The 18301-nt window shown below is 43.5% G+C and overlaps 1 protein-coding gene across 1 annotated transcript; it reads left to right on the forward strand.

Annotated features, from left to right (window-relative positions):
• The first annotated feature begins 790 nt into the window (after window positions 1–790).
• Window positions 791–17368, forward strand: LOC134610355 (complexin-4-like). Its single transcript, XM_063453310.1, has 3 exons — window positions 791–1204; window positions 3852–3939; window positions 16219–17368. The coding sequence occupies exons 1-3, from the start codon at window positions 1035–1037 to the stop codon at window positions 16435–16437; spliced, it is 477 nt and encodes a 158-aa protein (XP_063309380.1). The 5' UTR covers window positions 791–1034; the 3' UTR covers window positions 16438–17368.
• Window positions 17369–18301: the final 933 nt, after the last annotated feature.

Consider the following 18301-nt stretch of genomic DNA (forward strand, 5'->3'; position numbering starts at 1 on the left):
TTTTATGACTATAGTGTCCCTTTAAGTAAAAATACAACTTTAAAAATGGTATTGAAATACTAAATGCTTTCTTCAATGATACACAGAAATCACCAAATTACATGCATGTGCAGGTAGGGATATAAATAAGGAGATGAGGACAAATTGGCTTTGGATTAGGGTTCGATTGGGTGCCCCCAGCACGCCTCTTAACATGCCTGTGCTGTGGAGAGTGGAAGGATTTAAATTGGAGACATATTATATAAAACATGTCTGCATGTGAATAGAGGTATCTCTTAAAACAGGGGTGTCCACAAGGTAGATCTCCAGATGTTTTAAAACTACAGCTTCCATGACGCTTTGTTATGGTAAAGCATTCTAAAGGCATGCACAGCATCATGGGATTTGTAGTTCTACAACATCTGTGGATCTACCTTTTGGGCACCCCTGTCTTAAAATATACCCTTACAAACTTTTCACTAAAGTGAGAATTCAAAGTGATTTCAAATTTAACTTTAAAATAGCCGACCTGGGAAAAATCACTAAGTCAGTTATGTTTCTCATTTGGCTACTTTCCCCTTAAATTTTAAATTCGCTTTGAGTTCTCACTTTAGTGAACAAACCCTGTTGGGCTTGTGATGTGTACGGCATCAAATCTGTTTCACTTGTGGGATAACTGTGAAAGAGGCAAACAAGTGAAAAGGTAAACGAGGGTCAGGAATTCCCTAGTCTGGGTGGAAGAGGATACAATCGACTCCACCTCCCTAATACATAATGCTTTAAGCTGTTTAAGGCTATCCGCAGGACAAGTTCACCTTGTACACCTTGACGAGAGAAAGGAGTAGCAAGAATACTGGGAGGAAGAATTAGTCCATGATTAGGGTAGTGGGTCTGTTGTTGTTTTCGGACAAAGCATGCAAGTTGCATTTCTTTTGGATCACAGAAGAAAGGTAATTTCTTTAGGATGTTCTGAGCTGTGAGAGCCATAAACCAATATCCAAAGGGTGAGTGAATAAACTGCGGACACAGGGCAGCCAGCGTTACATATCTTAATCATGGCATTCATGCTAAAGTACATGATGGGAAACTCCATGAAGAATTTGGGAAACAACCTTAGTGGGGAAACAGAGACACAAGAGGCTCCGGACGGAAAAGAGACGGCACAATCCAAGGGCATGACAAGAGAAGAGTTTGAAGAGTATCAGAGACAGCTGGTGGAGGAGAAGTGAGTGCCATTTACTGTAACATGCATACACAAACACGAAAAAATTACTAGATGTGTGCAGATAGATATTATTTGTGTGACAGTAACTAAAGACAGTATGCATACAAAGGACGCAAAACAATGAAGTGAAAATAATTCCTTTGAGGGATTTCAGAGTGATGAGACTGGATGTCAGGTGTTTTATGAATATTTCCAGTAGGCTTTAATTTCCCCCGATGAGGACGTCATGATTACATACAATTATATTTTCTGAATTATATGACATTTAAAATAAAATAAAAAAAGATTTATTGAATTCGTTCCAAGGCAGCTGGAGTACCAGAGATTGTTACTTGCGATTCCAGCTGAGTATCAACATATACACAGACACATATACACAAAATCACCACACGCACAAACACACATGCACACACAAACACGCACATTCTCACAAATGCTCCAGTTCTATTTTTCTTAATGCAGTAACTGGACCTACATGTTACGAGCTACTTGATTTACATTTTTTGGGCAGTAGGTGCAAATCACAGTTACTACTACTCTTAGTCTGTTAAATTAATGATGGCAGCTAGGAATTATGATTGCTGCCCAGGCGTGCAACTCCCATCAATCACGACAGCTAAGTCCTGATGCTGCACAAGGCATGACACACCCCTCGATTTAAAGTGTGGCATCACTCTATGGTATACAGGATCTTAAAATATTTACATGTTTATTTGGTGTATGTTTATGTGCAAAATAGCTATGCCATTTTTATACATTGTCAAAATGTTTGACATCTGTTATATATTTGTTTGTGCATGTACACATGAGTCGTCAGTGGTGTATTTTGGATTTGTGCTGCCCTAGGCACAAATAAATTCGGGCACCCCCAAAATCTAAATTTGACCCCCCAATTCGTGCAAAGGCCTATTTTTTGACTGACAGACATATGCCCTCATTGATACATGCACTGATATACACTCACTGACAGATACAGTCATTGGCACACACATACAGTCATAAGCACACACTGTTTAACAAACACACACTTTCACTGACAGACACACACTGACACACCCACTCACTGACAGGCACACATTCTCAGATACACATAAAATGACATACACACACTGACACACACTCACAGGCACACCCATTCTCACTGAAAGACACACACACTTTCACTCACTCACAGACACACACTGACAGCTACACTCACTCACAGTAAGGTGGACAGCCCCAGAACACAAGGCAAGCAAGGCATTTGTCTGGTAGCTTGGGGTGGCATTTTTTTGCGCCACCCCCCTGAAAGTGCCGCCCTAGGAAAATGCCTTGTTTGCCTTGTGTTAAATACATCCCTGTGAGTCGTAGCTAGAAACCACCAGGCCCAGGTGCGATAATTGCCCTGGGACTCCCCATGTGTCTCATTCCCTCCTCCCCAGCCCATCCATGTGACTCATCCCACCCAGCCCCTCCATGTGTCTTATTCCCCCCTACCCACCCTTCCATAAGTCTAATTTCCCCTCCCAGCCCCTACATGTGTCTCATTCCCTCCCCTAAGCCCCTCAATGTGTCTCATTCCTGCCTCACAACACCTCCATGTGTCTCATTTCCTCCCACCCAGCCACTCCATGTATCTAATTCCTCCCCCCAAGTCCCTCCATGTGTCTTATTTCCCCTCCCAACCCCTACATGTGTCTCATTCCCTGCCCTAAGCCCCTCCATATGTCTCATTCCTTCCCCCAGACCTTACATATGTCTCATCCCCCCAAGTGTCTGATTTCCTCCCACCCAGTCCCTCCATGTGTCTCATTCCCTCCCCCCAAGCCACTCCATGTGTCTCATTCCCCCCTAGCCTCTATTGTGTCTTATTTCCCCCAAGTCCCTTCATGTGTCTCATTCGCCACAAGTGTCTCACATCATCCACCTGCATGTCTCCCTTTCCTTCTCCCCTTCCCCCCCAGATATCTCAATCCCCCCAAGCCCCTCCTTGTGTCCCATCACCACCCAAGCCCCTCTGTGTGTCCCATTGCTCCTCCAATTGTACCATTTCCCCCTACATCCCAGCCACTCCATGTGTCACATTGTCTGTACCCCCAGTTCCCCTGCATGTGTCTCTCCCTCCCCTCCTGTACCTGGTCACTACCGCGGGGCCACAGATCAGAAAGGAAGTGCTCTCTCAGTGAGCATTTCCTGTCAAACCATGGCTATGCCGCGCTATGCACACAGCAGCAGGAGAGGAGCTGCACAGCACAGCTCTCCCCTATTGCTGACCACCCTGGGACTGAGCGCCCTGGGCCGGTGCGGCAGTGCACTGGCCCTGAAGGTGGCCTAGAGTCGCAGGGGTCGCAGTGGCGGCTGGGCCACCTGGAATGACTAGCTAAGTCGCGACTGCGATCCCTGCGACCATGTTAGTCACGCCACCGTGCGTGTATTCATAAATCACACCACAATTTTAGGAACCCTCAACTCTTTGAGACTATTTTTATATTCAAAATAGACTCCAATAAAATGCACATTTCCAAATCCACATTTCGTTTAATATCTCTCTAGGTTTGTGTAAAAGACAATGTTTATTTTTGTATGTCATAGTAAAATTGCTGTATATAAATTACTAAGGTTGAGCCTTGTGTTTGTGTAGCGCAATAACATAAATGTGTGTACGCAGGATTGAGAGAGATCATGTCTTTGCACAAAAGAAGGCAGAGCGGGCAACGGTCAGGATGCATATGAGGGACAAGTACAGACTACCACAGGTAAGGATTAAGACCAAGCTTGGTGTATTATTATTAATAATGTATTCATTACTTTTCTATAAATATATGATTATTCATTTCAGTGCCATCTTTAAAATCAATGGTTCCCTGGGATAACCTGTGTTTGTGGACCGCCACAAGCCACCCATCCCTCTGCGCACACACAGAAAACCCTGAAGACAGACACACACAGTGCAGCACAGTGAGAAATGCACACAGACATAAACATATATATTATAGCACAGTCTTACACTCATACAAAAAAATAGACATATAGACATAATGCAACACAGTCACATACACACTCACAGATACACAGTACAGAACAGCCAAGCAACTACAGTCCAGACAGAGTAACACTCAACATACATCACAGTCACTGTGTGTATATATGTAAAGGCACAGTGTAGCGGTACTTACCCTCTCCAGGGGCTGGCTGGGGTCCTCTGTTCTCGCCGCGCGTGGTCCTGCATCTGCACGAGCCGCGTGCGGCTCATCCAACGACAATATCAGACAGGCGGGCAGTGACCGCTCAAGCCATCCAGACTCTTTTATCTAGAACAGCTCCGGTACCTGTACCAGCGCCTCCTGTAACCCCTGTACCAGACACAGCTAATATGCCTAATGCTTCAGCACATCTAACCCCTCCACCTAGGTATGGAGGGGATGCTAAGACAGGGGATTCCTTTATCAAGTGGAATTCCACTTTGAGATGTATCCACGTTCATTTCCCACTGATAGATCTAAGGTGGGTTTTCTTATGCACCAGCTTACTTATAAAGCACTTGAATGGGCAAATCCTATTTGGGAGGCTAATGGACCTATGGTACATGATTTCAATAGCTTCCTCACGGCTTTTCGTAGAACATTTGACACAACTAAAAGGTCAAAGAATGAGAATTAAGCAAGGATCTAAGTCCATAGCTGATTATGCTATTCAGTTCTGTACCCTTGCTTCACAGGTAGATTGGACTAACAATGGGCTTACTACTGCGTTCATGGAAGGCCTATCTGAAACTATATTGGATGAGGTAGCAGCTAAGGATCTTCCTGTACCCTTAGAGGACCTTATCGACTATCTCATCGATATAGATAACAGGATTTGTGACAGGCTATATACCAAGTCTAGAAATAGACGCTTTGTTTCCTTTAATTCACCTAGAGCTGAAACTCCTGAGGGATCTAAAAGATCAGAGGAAGAACCCATGCAGTTAGGGGTTGCTAAACTTACTGATGCCGAAAAACTATATAGGAGAAAGGAGGGACTTTGCCTTTATTGTGATAGGAAGGGCCATATGAGACAAGAATGTCCCGTGCATCCAGAAAACTATCGCACCTAAGACCGTATAGGGGACAGGCCTTGGGTGTGACATCAGAGTCCTCACATTTGCCTCTTAATAAATTGCTTCTCCCTGTTTCCCTGCACTTTGAAAAAACTGCATAGCAGGGAATATACTAGCCCTGGTTGATTCCGGTTTTGTTAAGGAAAATAACATACCCACTAGAGAGAAGAAGACACCCTTGGCCGTTGAGGCCATAGATGGTAGACCATTATGCTCCCCAGTTATCACACATGAAACTGAACCGTTGCATATGTCTACAGGGGTGTTACACTCAGAAACCATTCAGTTTCAGATCATTACTTCTCCTTCCTCTCACCTCGTGTTAGGGTATCCTTGGTTGCGTACTCATAATCCCACTATTGACTGGGAGTCAGGACAAATAGTATCTTGGAGTGATGCTTGCCAAGTGTCTTGTATTGTTAAAATCACCCCTTTGAATTCTACTAATATTCCTCCTGTGTCTACTGTTATACCTCCTCAGTACATGTCTCTTAAGTCAGTTTTCGATAAAAGGGAGGCCTAAAAGTTGCAACCTCACAGTTCCTACGACTGTGCTATTAATCTGCTACCTGGTGCTATACCTCCCAAAGATTTTTGTCTCCTCTAGAAAATCTTGTTATGGAGGAATATATTAAAGAATCATTACAAAAGGGATTTATAAGAAGATCCTCTTCTCCGGCAGGGGCTGGTTTCTTCTTTGTATCCAAGAAAGATGGCGATTTAAGACCTTGTATTGACTATAGGGGCCTTAATAAAATCACTGTCAAAAATGCGTACCCTATACCCTTAATCATGGAACTATTTGACAGGCTTAAACATGCCATTGTGTTTACTAAACTGGACCTTAGGAGTGCTTACAATCTCATACATATCAAAAAGGATCATGAATGGAAGACCGCATTCAATACCAGAAGTGGTCATTACGAATATACTGTGATGCCCTTTGGTCTTTGTAATGCCCCAGCAGTTTTTCAAGAATTTATTAATGATGTCCTACGTGAGTACATACACACATTTGTAATCATCTACTTGGACGACATATTAATATATTCACCTGATTTACATACTCATCACATGCATGTTAAATTAGTTTTGAGGACTCTCATGCAGGCTCTCACAGACTATTTACAGAGCACTAGATAAAAAAAACAAAAAAAAAATGTGCAATACAGGAAGATAAAAATATAGATTCTTTTTCAGGAAGTGAGGCTTTCTGAGTGATAGCCAGAGGAGGTGTAGATAGAGCAGCATAAACTAAGTGACATACCTTCTAAATGGCATAGGATTTAGCAGTGAGACTGTAGGGGCATGATCAGTTTATTATAGGACCACGAGTCACCCAGACCACTTCATCTCAATGAAGCAGTAGATTTGAAGGTTATCATGAGCGATGTTGGTGACATTCTAGATCTGCAGCTATTGTCACTTATGTCGTCATCACCCTCAAAGAAAATATGTAAAAATAATGACATGCATGTTTTCCTTGGGGGTATATATAGTAAATTGCTCTTTATTTATTAATTCTTTTTTAATGGAGCGTTCCTTTTCAGTTTTGTTCCACGACATATGTTGCGCAAAATAATGGTTGCAACAAATATATATGCACTTAGATACACAGACTCACAGACACAAAGAGACACACACACGCGTTTGTCTTCATACTTGCTAAGGCTCCCTGCAAGACTGGAGCCACACTAACCAGCATTGATTCTCCTATGATTGATCAGCTGGGCTGGGCGATGATGAGAGAGAGACACACACTAATAGGGAAGATGTATCAAAGTCATCTGTTTTAAAATGGTGCAAAATGTAAAAGGGGAGGAGTCATTAATGGATTATACAGGTTGGTTCCACAGGTTTTCATGGTGATTGCTCCATCTTAGTACTTAAGACCATTTTTTTTAGAACAGAACACTTTGATAAATACCCCCCATTGTATTACTATCCCTAGATCCTCACCTGACATACCAGTAAGGTAAAAGGGACACAATTTATGACGGCAGCCATTTTCGAATCCTGAAAGTATGAGTCCTGTCAGTGTAAAGCACCATGAGTTATTGATCCCGCTGCTGTACTAGGATTGAAGGATGGTGAGATACACAGCTTGGGATTCACTAACTGCTCTACATCGCTCAATGAGTAAATATCACACACACATGAACAACTCTATCAAGCCATACACTTCAGCCACTCATGCTGTACCTACACCACCCAGCTACACACTCAGCATAATCCACAAACTCAGGAGTATTCACACACTTCTAGGCTCTGTCACGTTAAAAAAAATACTGACTGCTTGTCTGCGCCCCTATGACATAACTTACTCCTTGTGGGTAAACACGATCCCCAGGGCGGCGGGCGCATGCATGTTACAATGCACAACATTTTTACTTTCCTCCTGGGTATCTTGGAGCCCGAGCATGCTAGCCACTGAAGCACTGCTACGGGCCTCCCCAAAAGAATCCCTGACAGCTCCCTCACCAGATCTGGCTATAAAAACTTGGAAAGAGAAAGGGGTACACTCAGTACAAGACCTAATGTAGAGAGTAAAAGCATATCCGACCCTCCAACTGCAGTATTCCCTAGCACCAAGAGACCTATTCTTATACCTAAGGGTAAAAATATACTAGCAACCAAACTCACACAGCTTCATGCTTAAACCCAAATAGAAGCATTGACCCTTACTCTTGCATTATCACCTAAACAAACAAAGCCCCTATCTCTCTGTTACAATGCCATTCTGGGAGGTCAGGCTTAAACAAAATTATCCTATATGCATCAGTGGGAATAGGAATTGGGAACAACGTTTCCCATAGAACAGTGGCATGAAGCCATGGCGATGACAAAAAAAAGCATCAAGAAGCCTCACTCTGTGGGAGGCGTACTGCAAAATTGCCATGAGGTGGTACTTGGTGCCGCAGAGGTTGGCTCGTATGTACCAAGGAACATCTGAGTTGTGCTGGAGGTGTGAAAAGGTGAAAGGAACAATGTTGCACATTGATGTTAAGCCCATCACTGCTTCAAAGTACCCCAATGTCAGTGGGTCCTACGCTACAAAATACTCATTTAAGCACCAACACTTTAATTGTTTAGTTGTTACACTGTTTTTAATTGCTTTTATCACGCTTTATTGTATACTCACTTTGCTCTTACAAAGAAATTAATTCAATACACTGTAGCTTGTGTTTAGCACCAGTATTATTTAGTTTGTCTCCCATATTTTGTAATTAGCGTAGGATCCACTGACATTGGGGTACTTTGAAGCAGTGGTGGGCTTAACATCATATGGCCATATGGCGGAACTAAATCCCCATATTTATTCTCTTAGATAGGCGTTTTATAGTAGCCTTCTTAGTTATGAATTTGTACAAGTCTGAGTGCGCCGTAACTAGTTTGAATTTTGGTCACTGCGGCAGCACCTTTCTTGCATAATGCATCTTTCGGGTGTGCCCCCAATCTCTTTTCTGTGCAACTAATACTAACAACGACGCAAGTGTGCTTACCGCGCAAACCAGCACAATATCTCCTACATATGCTACCTGAATTGGTGGGACACCCCCACAGGAAGGTGATCATAAATATACTTACATCAGCAAAAGTCAACATAGCAATACTCTGGAAAAGCAAATCCCCCACACCATACCAGTTGTTACACATAAATTAGACATAATTAGCTCTTATGAAAGCATAGCCTACCGACTTCAAGGATGTGGGTGAGAAATATGCAGAGGAATGGGGCAGTTGGTTATCCAAATAAGATGGAAAACAACCCGGAGGGCACGGGTGTCAAAGTTAAACGATTAGACATTATTATGCAAATAACTTGTTGTACAAACTATGCATAACTATCAAGATTTGTAGTGTATCAACTCATGCTCTCACCCCTCTTCCCCCTATACCCCCCCCCCCCCACCCTTCTTTTCCTTTCTGTATCCATACCCCATCCTTCCCCTAAGGTTCATGATAAAACCCGAAATGTCACATGTTGCGAAATATACATTAGAAATTCAGGTATATCTAACCCAATGACGGTTGATGACGTCAACGTAGAACAAAGCAAGTTGTGTTTACAAATACATAAAATGTTAGATAACGATTACATGACCAAGACAATGTATGTTGTAATTAACCTGAACTTATTGCAATTCTGTACCATTTTGATGATGTTTCAATAAAAATTATATATGGGGGGAAAAAAAAATACTGACAAAACTTTATATGGAGAAACATGTACTCACTGATGTAGTAGACCACAAATCAGAGCTTTCCCCGCATTTGTATACATTCTGCCCAGAGATGTCTACTTTTCAAAATCTATACTTTTATGTGATGGTTTAGTGTTCTGTACCTGATATTGAAACTACATGTGCCCATCATAACAAGTTTTGAAAACATTTATGTTTAAAAGAGGGAAGCGTTCCCTTGTGATGGTCTAAGCAACATGCAGCAAATATTAACGGACCCGGGGACGGAGGTGATACCTAGCCACTAGGAAAGCAAATCACCCTAGATAGAGGCAGGAGTAAGGGAATCAAAAAGTATAGAATACACCCCAAAATTCTGTCTAGAGCCAGAGATGTGAGATACGCATATTTCTCTACTTTTGTTACTTGTTTATCATAAAAAATCAACATTGACTCCAGATGACTGGGCATGGAACTGTACCATCCAGGGATATCACATGTAATCTATGTTATTCAAATATTATGTCAAATGGCAACAAACCAATGCACATGTTCACATTGTTCATATATGTACGATTTAATGTTTTGAGCATGCCAAGTCATGTCAATGCTAAATAAAGAATAAAAAAATAAAAAAAGAGGGAAGCGTTCCTTCTAAAATCAGATTTACAACATCTAATCTTGTTGGTTATTCTATGAGAATGACGTACTTTCAAAATAAGGACAAGTACATGGATCTATTTTGTGTTAGTTTTCTTATAGTTAAAGTAGGTAGCTCAAATTATGGGATGAACACACCAAGCGACATAGAGGTGTATGATGCCAGACGTGCACCGGGCCTGCCCTATTGTACTTTGTTAAAACTTTTTTAGTAAAGTTTGCTAGCCTTCCTGGGTCCCAGAGGCACATTTATTATAGTTGTTTACGAGGAACCTCAGCCAGTGAGCGTGGTCCTGCAATGCTAGGCGTAGCTCAGAAGACCTAACCAGATTTCCCTAAAGGAGAAACTTGGTGGCAGGGGATCCAGCCCGGGTGCCTTGCAGGACTCGAGTAAGTTGTCAGAACGTGCCAGGCTGTAGTGATTATGCTGCTTGGAGTGTTAATTTACAAAAGAAAATAGTTTTTCAGTATTTCTAAATATTATTCTTACTAAATCAGGCATTAACGGCATTAAAAATTATTAATGGGTTTCTTTAAGTAATATCATGTGTGCTGTCCGTGTGAATAGGACTTACAAAATGTATATTACACTCCCACTCAGCAACTACTTTCATTAGTTCAGCTCCTCCCCCAATAGTGATGTAAGCTATAAGCAACTACTTTCATTAGTTCAGCTCCTCCCCCAATAGTGATGTAAGCTATAAGCAACTACTTTCATTAGTTCAGCTTCTCCCCCAGTAGGGATGTAAGCTATAAGCAACTACTTTCATTAGTTCAGCTCCTCCCCCAATAGTGATGTCAGCTATAAGCAACTACTTTCATTAGTTCAGCTCCTCCCCCAGTAGGGATGTAAGCTATAAGCAACTACTTTCATTAGTTCAGCTCCTCCCCCAATAGTGTTGTCAGCTATAAGCAACTACTTTCATTAGTTCAGCTCCTCCCCCAGTAGGGATGTAAGCTATAAGCAACTACTTTCATTAGTTCAGCTCCTCCCCCAGTAGGGATGTAAGCTATAAGCAACTACTTTCATTAGTTCAGCTCATAGAAACATAGAATGTGACGGCAGATAAGAACCATTCGGCCCATCTAGTCTGCCCAATTTTTTAAAATACTTTCATTAGTCCCTGGCCTTATCTTATAGTTAGGATAGCCTTATGCCTATCCCACGCATGCTTAATCTCCTTTACTGTGTTAACCTCTACCACTTCAGCTGGAAGGCTATTCCATGCATCCACTACCCTCTCAGTAAAGTAATACTTCCGGATATTATTTTTAAACCAAGCTCCTCTCCCAATAGTGATGTAAGCTATAAGCAACTACTTTCATTAGTTCAGCGTGCACAATGAAAGCATAGCCAAGTATTCAATGTTATCCCGCCATACTACCTAACTACTTCCAAGCGCCACTTGGGGAGCACCAGCCCATCCCTTTTTTTTTTGTAGACTAGCGATGTAATATCCCACGGATCTTTCTTTTTACAATAGTCGGCTAATAACCTCCTGCTCCCTCCACCAACTATAGAAATCCTGGGCTAAAGACTCGCACATCCAGGGCTTCAGCCCTCCAACACTCCCTAGCAGTGCCAATTGCTGTGTGTGTGAGTCTTCATTATTTTATTTTTTTATCCTTTAGAGTCATGTATATGGTCATACCAGGTTCACCTTAAGATAGAACAGCATCTAAAGCAGATTAATAATTTATCATAAGTATGCACTGCATATATATGCGCTGTAATAGTTGTCACCGTTGTCACCATTCTCCGAGGTCTGTGGATGTTAAACTATTTAAATAAATACAAGGTAATAGCACTGTGATGGGAACAGGAGATCCGTTTGTAGGTAGATTTGCCTGCTTTGCCCTGTCATTAGAAACATAGAAACACGGGGGCGGGGCCGGACCGCCGAGCTGGACGGTCGCAAGACGGACCGGCTCCAGCAAAACCTGAGCCTTGCCACGATTAACCTGCTGTTTGGGCCAAATAATCCGACCGGCAACGGCGGCCCTCGACGGGCGTAGTGCCCTGGACCCAGGGTGAGGCTAACTTGCCGAGTTTTAGTCCCCTGGGAGGGAAATCCAGCGGTGAGCGGAGCGGACGGCCGACGCCCCGCTATCCCGCGAACAGTACCCAGCCGGGGGCCTGGGCCCTCGAGGAACCGGCTCCGTCCCCCCCCCCCTGGACCGGGGGGGTGATCCCGGTCCTCACCCAGAAACCCTGACACCCAGACCGCCACGATTAGGACTGAGGCCTTGCTGTACTGCCGGATCTCAAAATGGCGGAGGACACACACTAAACTTCAAGATCTCGGCGGGAGAGACCTAACCCACAACTGCCGCATCCAACGTGGCTCAATAGCACTGCGGGATCAACCACACATGGACTCCAGCCATGTACCTGCAATATGGCACCCTACTGGGACACTTACCTTGTGGAACTCCCCTCAGGCTCTCAGCTCCGGTAAGGAGAGAGATCAACAACCAGCGGCGGAAAAAAAGGCGCAACGCACCAAGCCTGCAACCACCAGACCAGCAGAGCATACCAGCCCTCACTCTGCACCACATCACCCCTTGGAAACTCCGAGGTCCAAGCCCAGAAAATCGGATGTCGCACAGCACCCCATACAGCACCGGCTAGCCAGCCCACAGCAGCCGCACCGCGAGCAGTCTATCAGGCAACAGGGAGAACGCACTGAATCCACAGAAAGCAGGACTTTCAGGAAGCAAAGAGTCCTAAGCATGAACAGAATAGTCCTTACCCTCCCTAGTGTAAAATACCGAAATGCTACCTGCCTTACTGTATTATATGTCTTCATGTATAGCTATCAGCGGCTAGGGGTTAACAGTGTACTCATTGGGCCTTACCTTCTGCATCCATGGGTGGCTAGGGGGCGTAAAGGGTGAAATTAAATCGCTCGTACCTAAGCATGTACTTAACTAAAAACTAAGCATATTACCTGCATGTAACTTATAATTCTAGTGCTCAGCTATATTCCTGTATAATTTACTGATGTCAGGGGTGTATTTGCCGCGAGGCAAACAAGGCATTTGCCTTGGGCGGCATTTTCCAGGGGGCGGCAAAAAAAGCCGCCCCCAAACGCCCAGGGCAAATGCCTTGTTAGCCTTGCGGCTAACAGACATCCTGGGCTGGTGGCTGCTGGGCTGGTGGTTGCTGGGCGGGCGGCTGGCGAGGGAGCACTTCCTCTGAGCTGTCTGCTCAGCTCCCTCGCGCGCCGCAGAGTGAGGCTGGGAGCCGGAATATGACATCATATTCCGGCTCCGCCTCCCAGCCTCACTCTGCGGCGCGCGAGGGAGCTGAGCAGACAGCTCAGAGGAAGTGCTCCCTCGCCAGCCGCCCGCCCAGCAACCAGCCCAGCAGCCCGACCGGCAGCCCCACTAGACCCCAGGGAGAGGGAGAACCCCCCCAGCATTCCCAAAGGTAAGGAGGCTGGGGGGGTAAATAAAAAAAAAATGAGTTAATGTGAGTGAGTGTGTCTGTTAGTGTGTGTGTGTCTGTGAGTGTGTCTGACTGTGTGTGTCTGTTAGTGTGTGTGAGTGTGTCTGTTAGTGTGTGTGTGTGTGTGTCTGTTAGTGAGTGTGAGAGTGTGTGTGAGTGTGTCTGACTGTGTGTGTCTGTTAGTGTGTGTGAGTGTGTCTGTTAGTGTGTGTGAGTGTGTCTGTTAGTGTGTGTCTGTTAGTGAGTGTGAGTGTGTCTGTTTGTCTGTTAGAGTGTGTGTGTGTGTGAGTGTGTCTGTTAGAGTGTGTGTGTGTCTGACTGTGTGTGTCTGTTAGTGTGTGTATGTCAGTGTGTGTGAGTGTGTCTGTTAGTGAGTGTGTGAGTGTGTCTGTTAGCAGCTAACAGACACACTCACACACTCACTAACAGACACACTCACTAACAGACACACTCACACACAGACACACTCATACACTCACACACACACACTGACAGATACGCATCCATTAGCTAACAGTTAGCTAATGGATGCGTATCTGTCAGTGTGTGTGTATTTAGAAGGCGGGGGAAGGGTTGGGTGGGGGTGGCGGGGGGGGGGGGGGGGTGAGGGGGCGCCTGAGTTTTGTCCTGCCTAGGGCAGCACAAAACCAGGATACACCCCTGACTGATGTCTCATAAGAATCTCAATCTATACAATAACCTGCATGATTTAAACGTGACCATATATATATAAAAAATAGTGCATCGTACTACCACACCCTAATGTTTCCTATGCAATGTACTCTTATCTTGCAATATGCATGTGGACTGCCTTTGGGGTACCATGTGCCTGTATGTTACCATCTTATGCACTACAAAAATAAAGAATTAAAAAAAAAAAAAAAAAAGAAACATAGAAACACGAATGTGACAGCAGATAAAAACCATTCGGCCCATCTAGTCTGCCCAATTTTCTAAATACTTTCATTAGTCCCTGACCTTATCTTATAGTTAGGATAGCCTTATGCCTATCCCACGCATGCTTAAACTCCTTTACTGTGTTAACCTCTACCACTTCAGCTGGAAGGCTATTCCATGCATTCACTACCCTCTCAGTAAAGTAATACTTCCTGGTATTATTTTTAAACCTTTGCCCCTCTAATATACGACTATGTCCTCTTGTTGTGGTAGTTTTTATTCTTTTAAATATGGTCTCGTACTTTACTTTGTTGAATCCCTTTATGTATTTAAATGTTTCGATCATATCCCCCCTGTCTCGTCTTTCCTCCAAGCTATACATGTTAAGATCCTTTAACCTTTCCTGGTAAGTCTTATCCTGCAATCCATGAACCAGTTTAGTAGCCCTTCTCTGAACTCTCTCTAAAGTATCAATATCCTCTAGAGATACGATCTCCAGTCTTTAGAGGCCAATTGAGAACATATTGACATATGGGGAGAGACCATATTTCTAAATTAGTTTTCTATACATTTGCTACTTGAGTACCGATGAAAAATATAGTTAAAAAAAGAAATTGGTGGTAGTCTGAAAATCGTCCATAGGGCATTTCAGCTCAGATATTTTTCGTCCACGCAAATACTTTGGAAAATGATTCAGTAGAATAGAAAAGGGTGCACAAATGGGCCAACCAGTGTTTTGCAAAATATAAATATTATATATTTAACCAGTTCCTTATGTTAGGGCTTGCTATGCTGTCCTACAAAAGGACCCCTATGGCGTTTTTTAACAAGCTGGACATCTTTATGCAATGCATGGGGATGTCCAGCGTCAGACTCCCGGAAACTGAAGACAGTCACTAGAGGCAGGTTTAATAAGCAATGTAAACATTGCAGTTTCTTTCAAACTTTATCTCAATGTTTTACATTGCAGGGTTAAGGGAACAGGGACAGCCAACCCAGATCACTTCAATGAGATGGTCTGGGGTTAAATATAAATCGCATATATTTGGCAGTACACTAATAGATACATTTTCTCTGCATTTGGATCACAGATGAAGTGAAAAAAGTAACCAATACAGAGGAAATGGTAGGGGCAGTAATAAATCAAATATGTAACATTTAAATAAAGGTGTTTGTTTTCCTGTTTCTCCTTTGTTTCACCTCTATTGGTCAATTCTCACTTGATCTGTAAATATTAATCAACATTTACTGGTTCTTCCCATCAATCTTTTTTTTTTTATTTCTTCCTTTCATCAATCATCTCTTTGTTTTGGATTCCATGGATGGAACTCCAAATCACTAAACAAATTAACATATTCCTCCATTGTCCAGCTTGTTTGTTTGCGATAGGTTTATATGGCACTTATCGTGAACAAACAAGCCGGACAATGGAGGAATATGTTAATTTGTTCATATGGCACTTTAGAGTTATGGAATTTGGATGACCCACCAATCCCCCTAAGTGTGGACAAATCCCATTTCATTTAAAACCGAATGCACAAGTCTCTTTGCTATTATACTTGCTAGCTCAATGTAGATGATGGTTATGCTCTTCAAAAAGTAAGCATGGTTGAGTGTACCCAAGACTAGCATGCTATAATATAGATCGAGATTACTTTTAATGAGATCACTTTTAATGAGTACACTAAATTGTTGTCCTATCCAGACCTAATGGAATTTTAATCCATATTTGTTCATCTTTCAGAGTGAGAAGGACGATGCCCAGTTACAGATGGTAGGAGGTGACGTAGATCTTCCAGAAGACCTGGCTAAGATGGTGCAGGAGGATGAGGAAGAAGAAGAAGAGCAGAATTCATTCATGTCCATGATACCGGAATTGGACATTGATGCCCTGAAAACACGAGCTCAAGGGACAATCACAGAGGTCAAGAGAGTGGCAGAGGAGAAGTGTAATGTCATGTGACTACCCATCAATTCAACAATGGACTATCAAGAACTAATGATGCGGAGTAAGAGACAAATTCTCATGAGAGAGAATTACCATCAATCCTTAGAATTTTATAGAATACCAATAAATGCAAACAGATAGCAGTCTAACAATCTATTAACATACAGAAAATACTTAAAGATATAATCTAAGCACCAAAACAAACTCAACTTAATGAAGCCGTTTTGTTGTGTATGTCATGGCCCTGCAGTCTCACTGCTCAGTTCTCTGGCATTTAGGAGTTAAATCACTATTGTGTTGTTTATGCAGCCCTATCCACACTTCCTTTGGCTATGACTCATACAGCCTCCATAAAAAAAAAAATAATAATAATTTTCAATCGGATCTTACAGCACAGTTGCTTAACTTTAGATGCTCTGTTAATTGAACGTTAATCACACACAGGAAGCTGTTGTTGGCTATAGTAGGATATTAAGGGAACACCATAGGCACCTAGACCACTAAATTTCAATGCGTTGTTCTCAGTGCCATGTTCCCATCACCCCTTTTTAAACCTACAAGTGAAAACACTGCCGTTCAGCAGAATGCCTCTAGTGGCTGTCACCCAGACACTACTCTGCGCACTAGTCTCCCAGTATTTTCTTAAGTTAAAACACTGTATTGGCTGAGATAACCCACAAAGAAGATGGAACGGCAGTGAGGAGACCAGCACTGTGAGGGAGAAAGGGATAAGTACAATTGCTTTTTTTTTTATTCTCTACAGGTGAAGGTCAATAACCTAACCGGTCCTTTAACAAAGCAGGTAATGAGAAAAAAAAATTCAGGAAGTATGTAGGGAGGCTGTGTGAGTCTCAGCCATGGGGGATGTGTCTAGGGCTGAATAAACAGAGTGATTTAAGTACTACATGTCAGAGAACTGAACAGTGAAATTGCAGGGGCATGAGCTATACACAGGGCTGTATTTACCACAAGGCAAACAAGGCATTTGCCTAGGACGGCACTTTCTGGGGGGGTGGCAAAAAACTCCACCCCAAACACCCAGGCAAATGCCTTGTTTGCCTTGTGTCCTGGTGGGCCTAAGAGTTGGCTGGCTACCTTCGCCCCCCCCATGGTGTTAAACTACTAATATTCTATCCAGGTAGTGAGGGAGCGCTGTCCTCCGCTCTTCTTGCTCCCTTGCGCTCCCTTCTGTCATTCTGGGAGCCGGAATATGATGTCACTCTGGCCCTGGCATCACTAAGCAGTGCAGAGGAAGCAGAGCCAGCCCAGCCAGCAGCCCCATTAGAGCCAGCAGCCCCAGCAGAACCAGCCAAGTCAGCAGCCCCAGCAGAGCCAGCAGCCCCATTAGAGCCAGCAGCCCCAGCAGAGCCAGAAGCCCCAGTAGAGCCAGCCCAGTCAGCAGCCCCAGCAGAGCCAGTCTAGTCAGCAAGAGCCAACAAGGAGCATGCCGAGAAAGCCCAGCAGCTGTCAGGGACAGTATCCACTCCAGCTCTCCCAAAAGGTATGGGGCTGGGCGGATTTGACTTAAAAAAAATATTAATAATTTGTGAGTGTAATGATTGAATGAGATAAAGTGTGTGTGTGTGTGTGTGCCAGTCAGTAAATGTGTGTGTATGTGCCAGTCAGTGAATGTGTGTGTGTCATGGTGAGTGTCTGTCAGTGAGTGTGTGTCATTGTGAGTGTCTGTCAGTGAGTGTGTGTGTGTGTGTGTGTGTGTATGTATGTCTGGAGTGAGTGCATGAAGCTGTCAGTGTGTGTCTGTGAGTGAGTGAATGTTTGTGTGTATTTCAGAGTGTGTCAAATCAGTGAGGATGTGTGTGTGTCATTGTATGTGTATCTGAGTGTATGTGTCTCTCAGTGAGTGGATGTGTCAGTGAAA

This window comes from Pelobates fuscus, chromosome 5, assembly GCF_036172605.1.
Source record: "Pelobates fuscus isolate aPelFus1 chromosome 5, aPelFus1.pri, whole genome shotgun sequence".
Classification (NCBI taxonomy): Eukaryota; Metazoa; Chordata; class Amphibia; order Anura; family Pelobatidae; genus Pelobates; species Pelobates fuscus.

Coding starts and splice junctions, on each gene's coding strand:
- LOC134610355 (XM_063453310.1), top strand. CDS start 1,035: ATGGCATTCATGCTAAAGTACATGATGGGAAACTCCATGAAGAATTTG. Junction 1,205..3,851: donor AGACAGCTGGTGGAGGAGAA/GTGAGTGCCATT, acceptor GTGTGTACGCAG/GATTGAGAGAGATCATGTCT. Junction 3,940..16,218: donor ACAAGTACAGACTACCACAG/GTAAGGATTAAG, acceptor TTCATCTTTCAG/AGTGAGAAGGACGATGCCCA.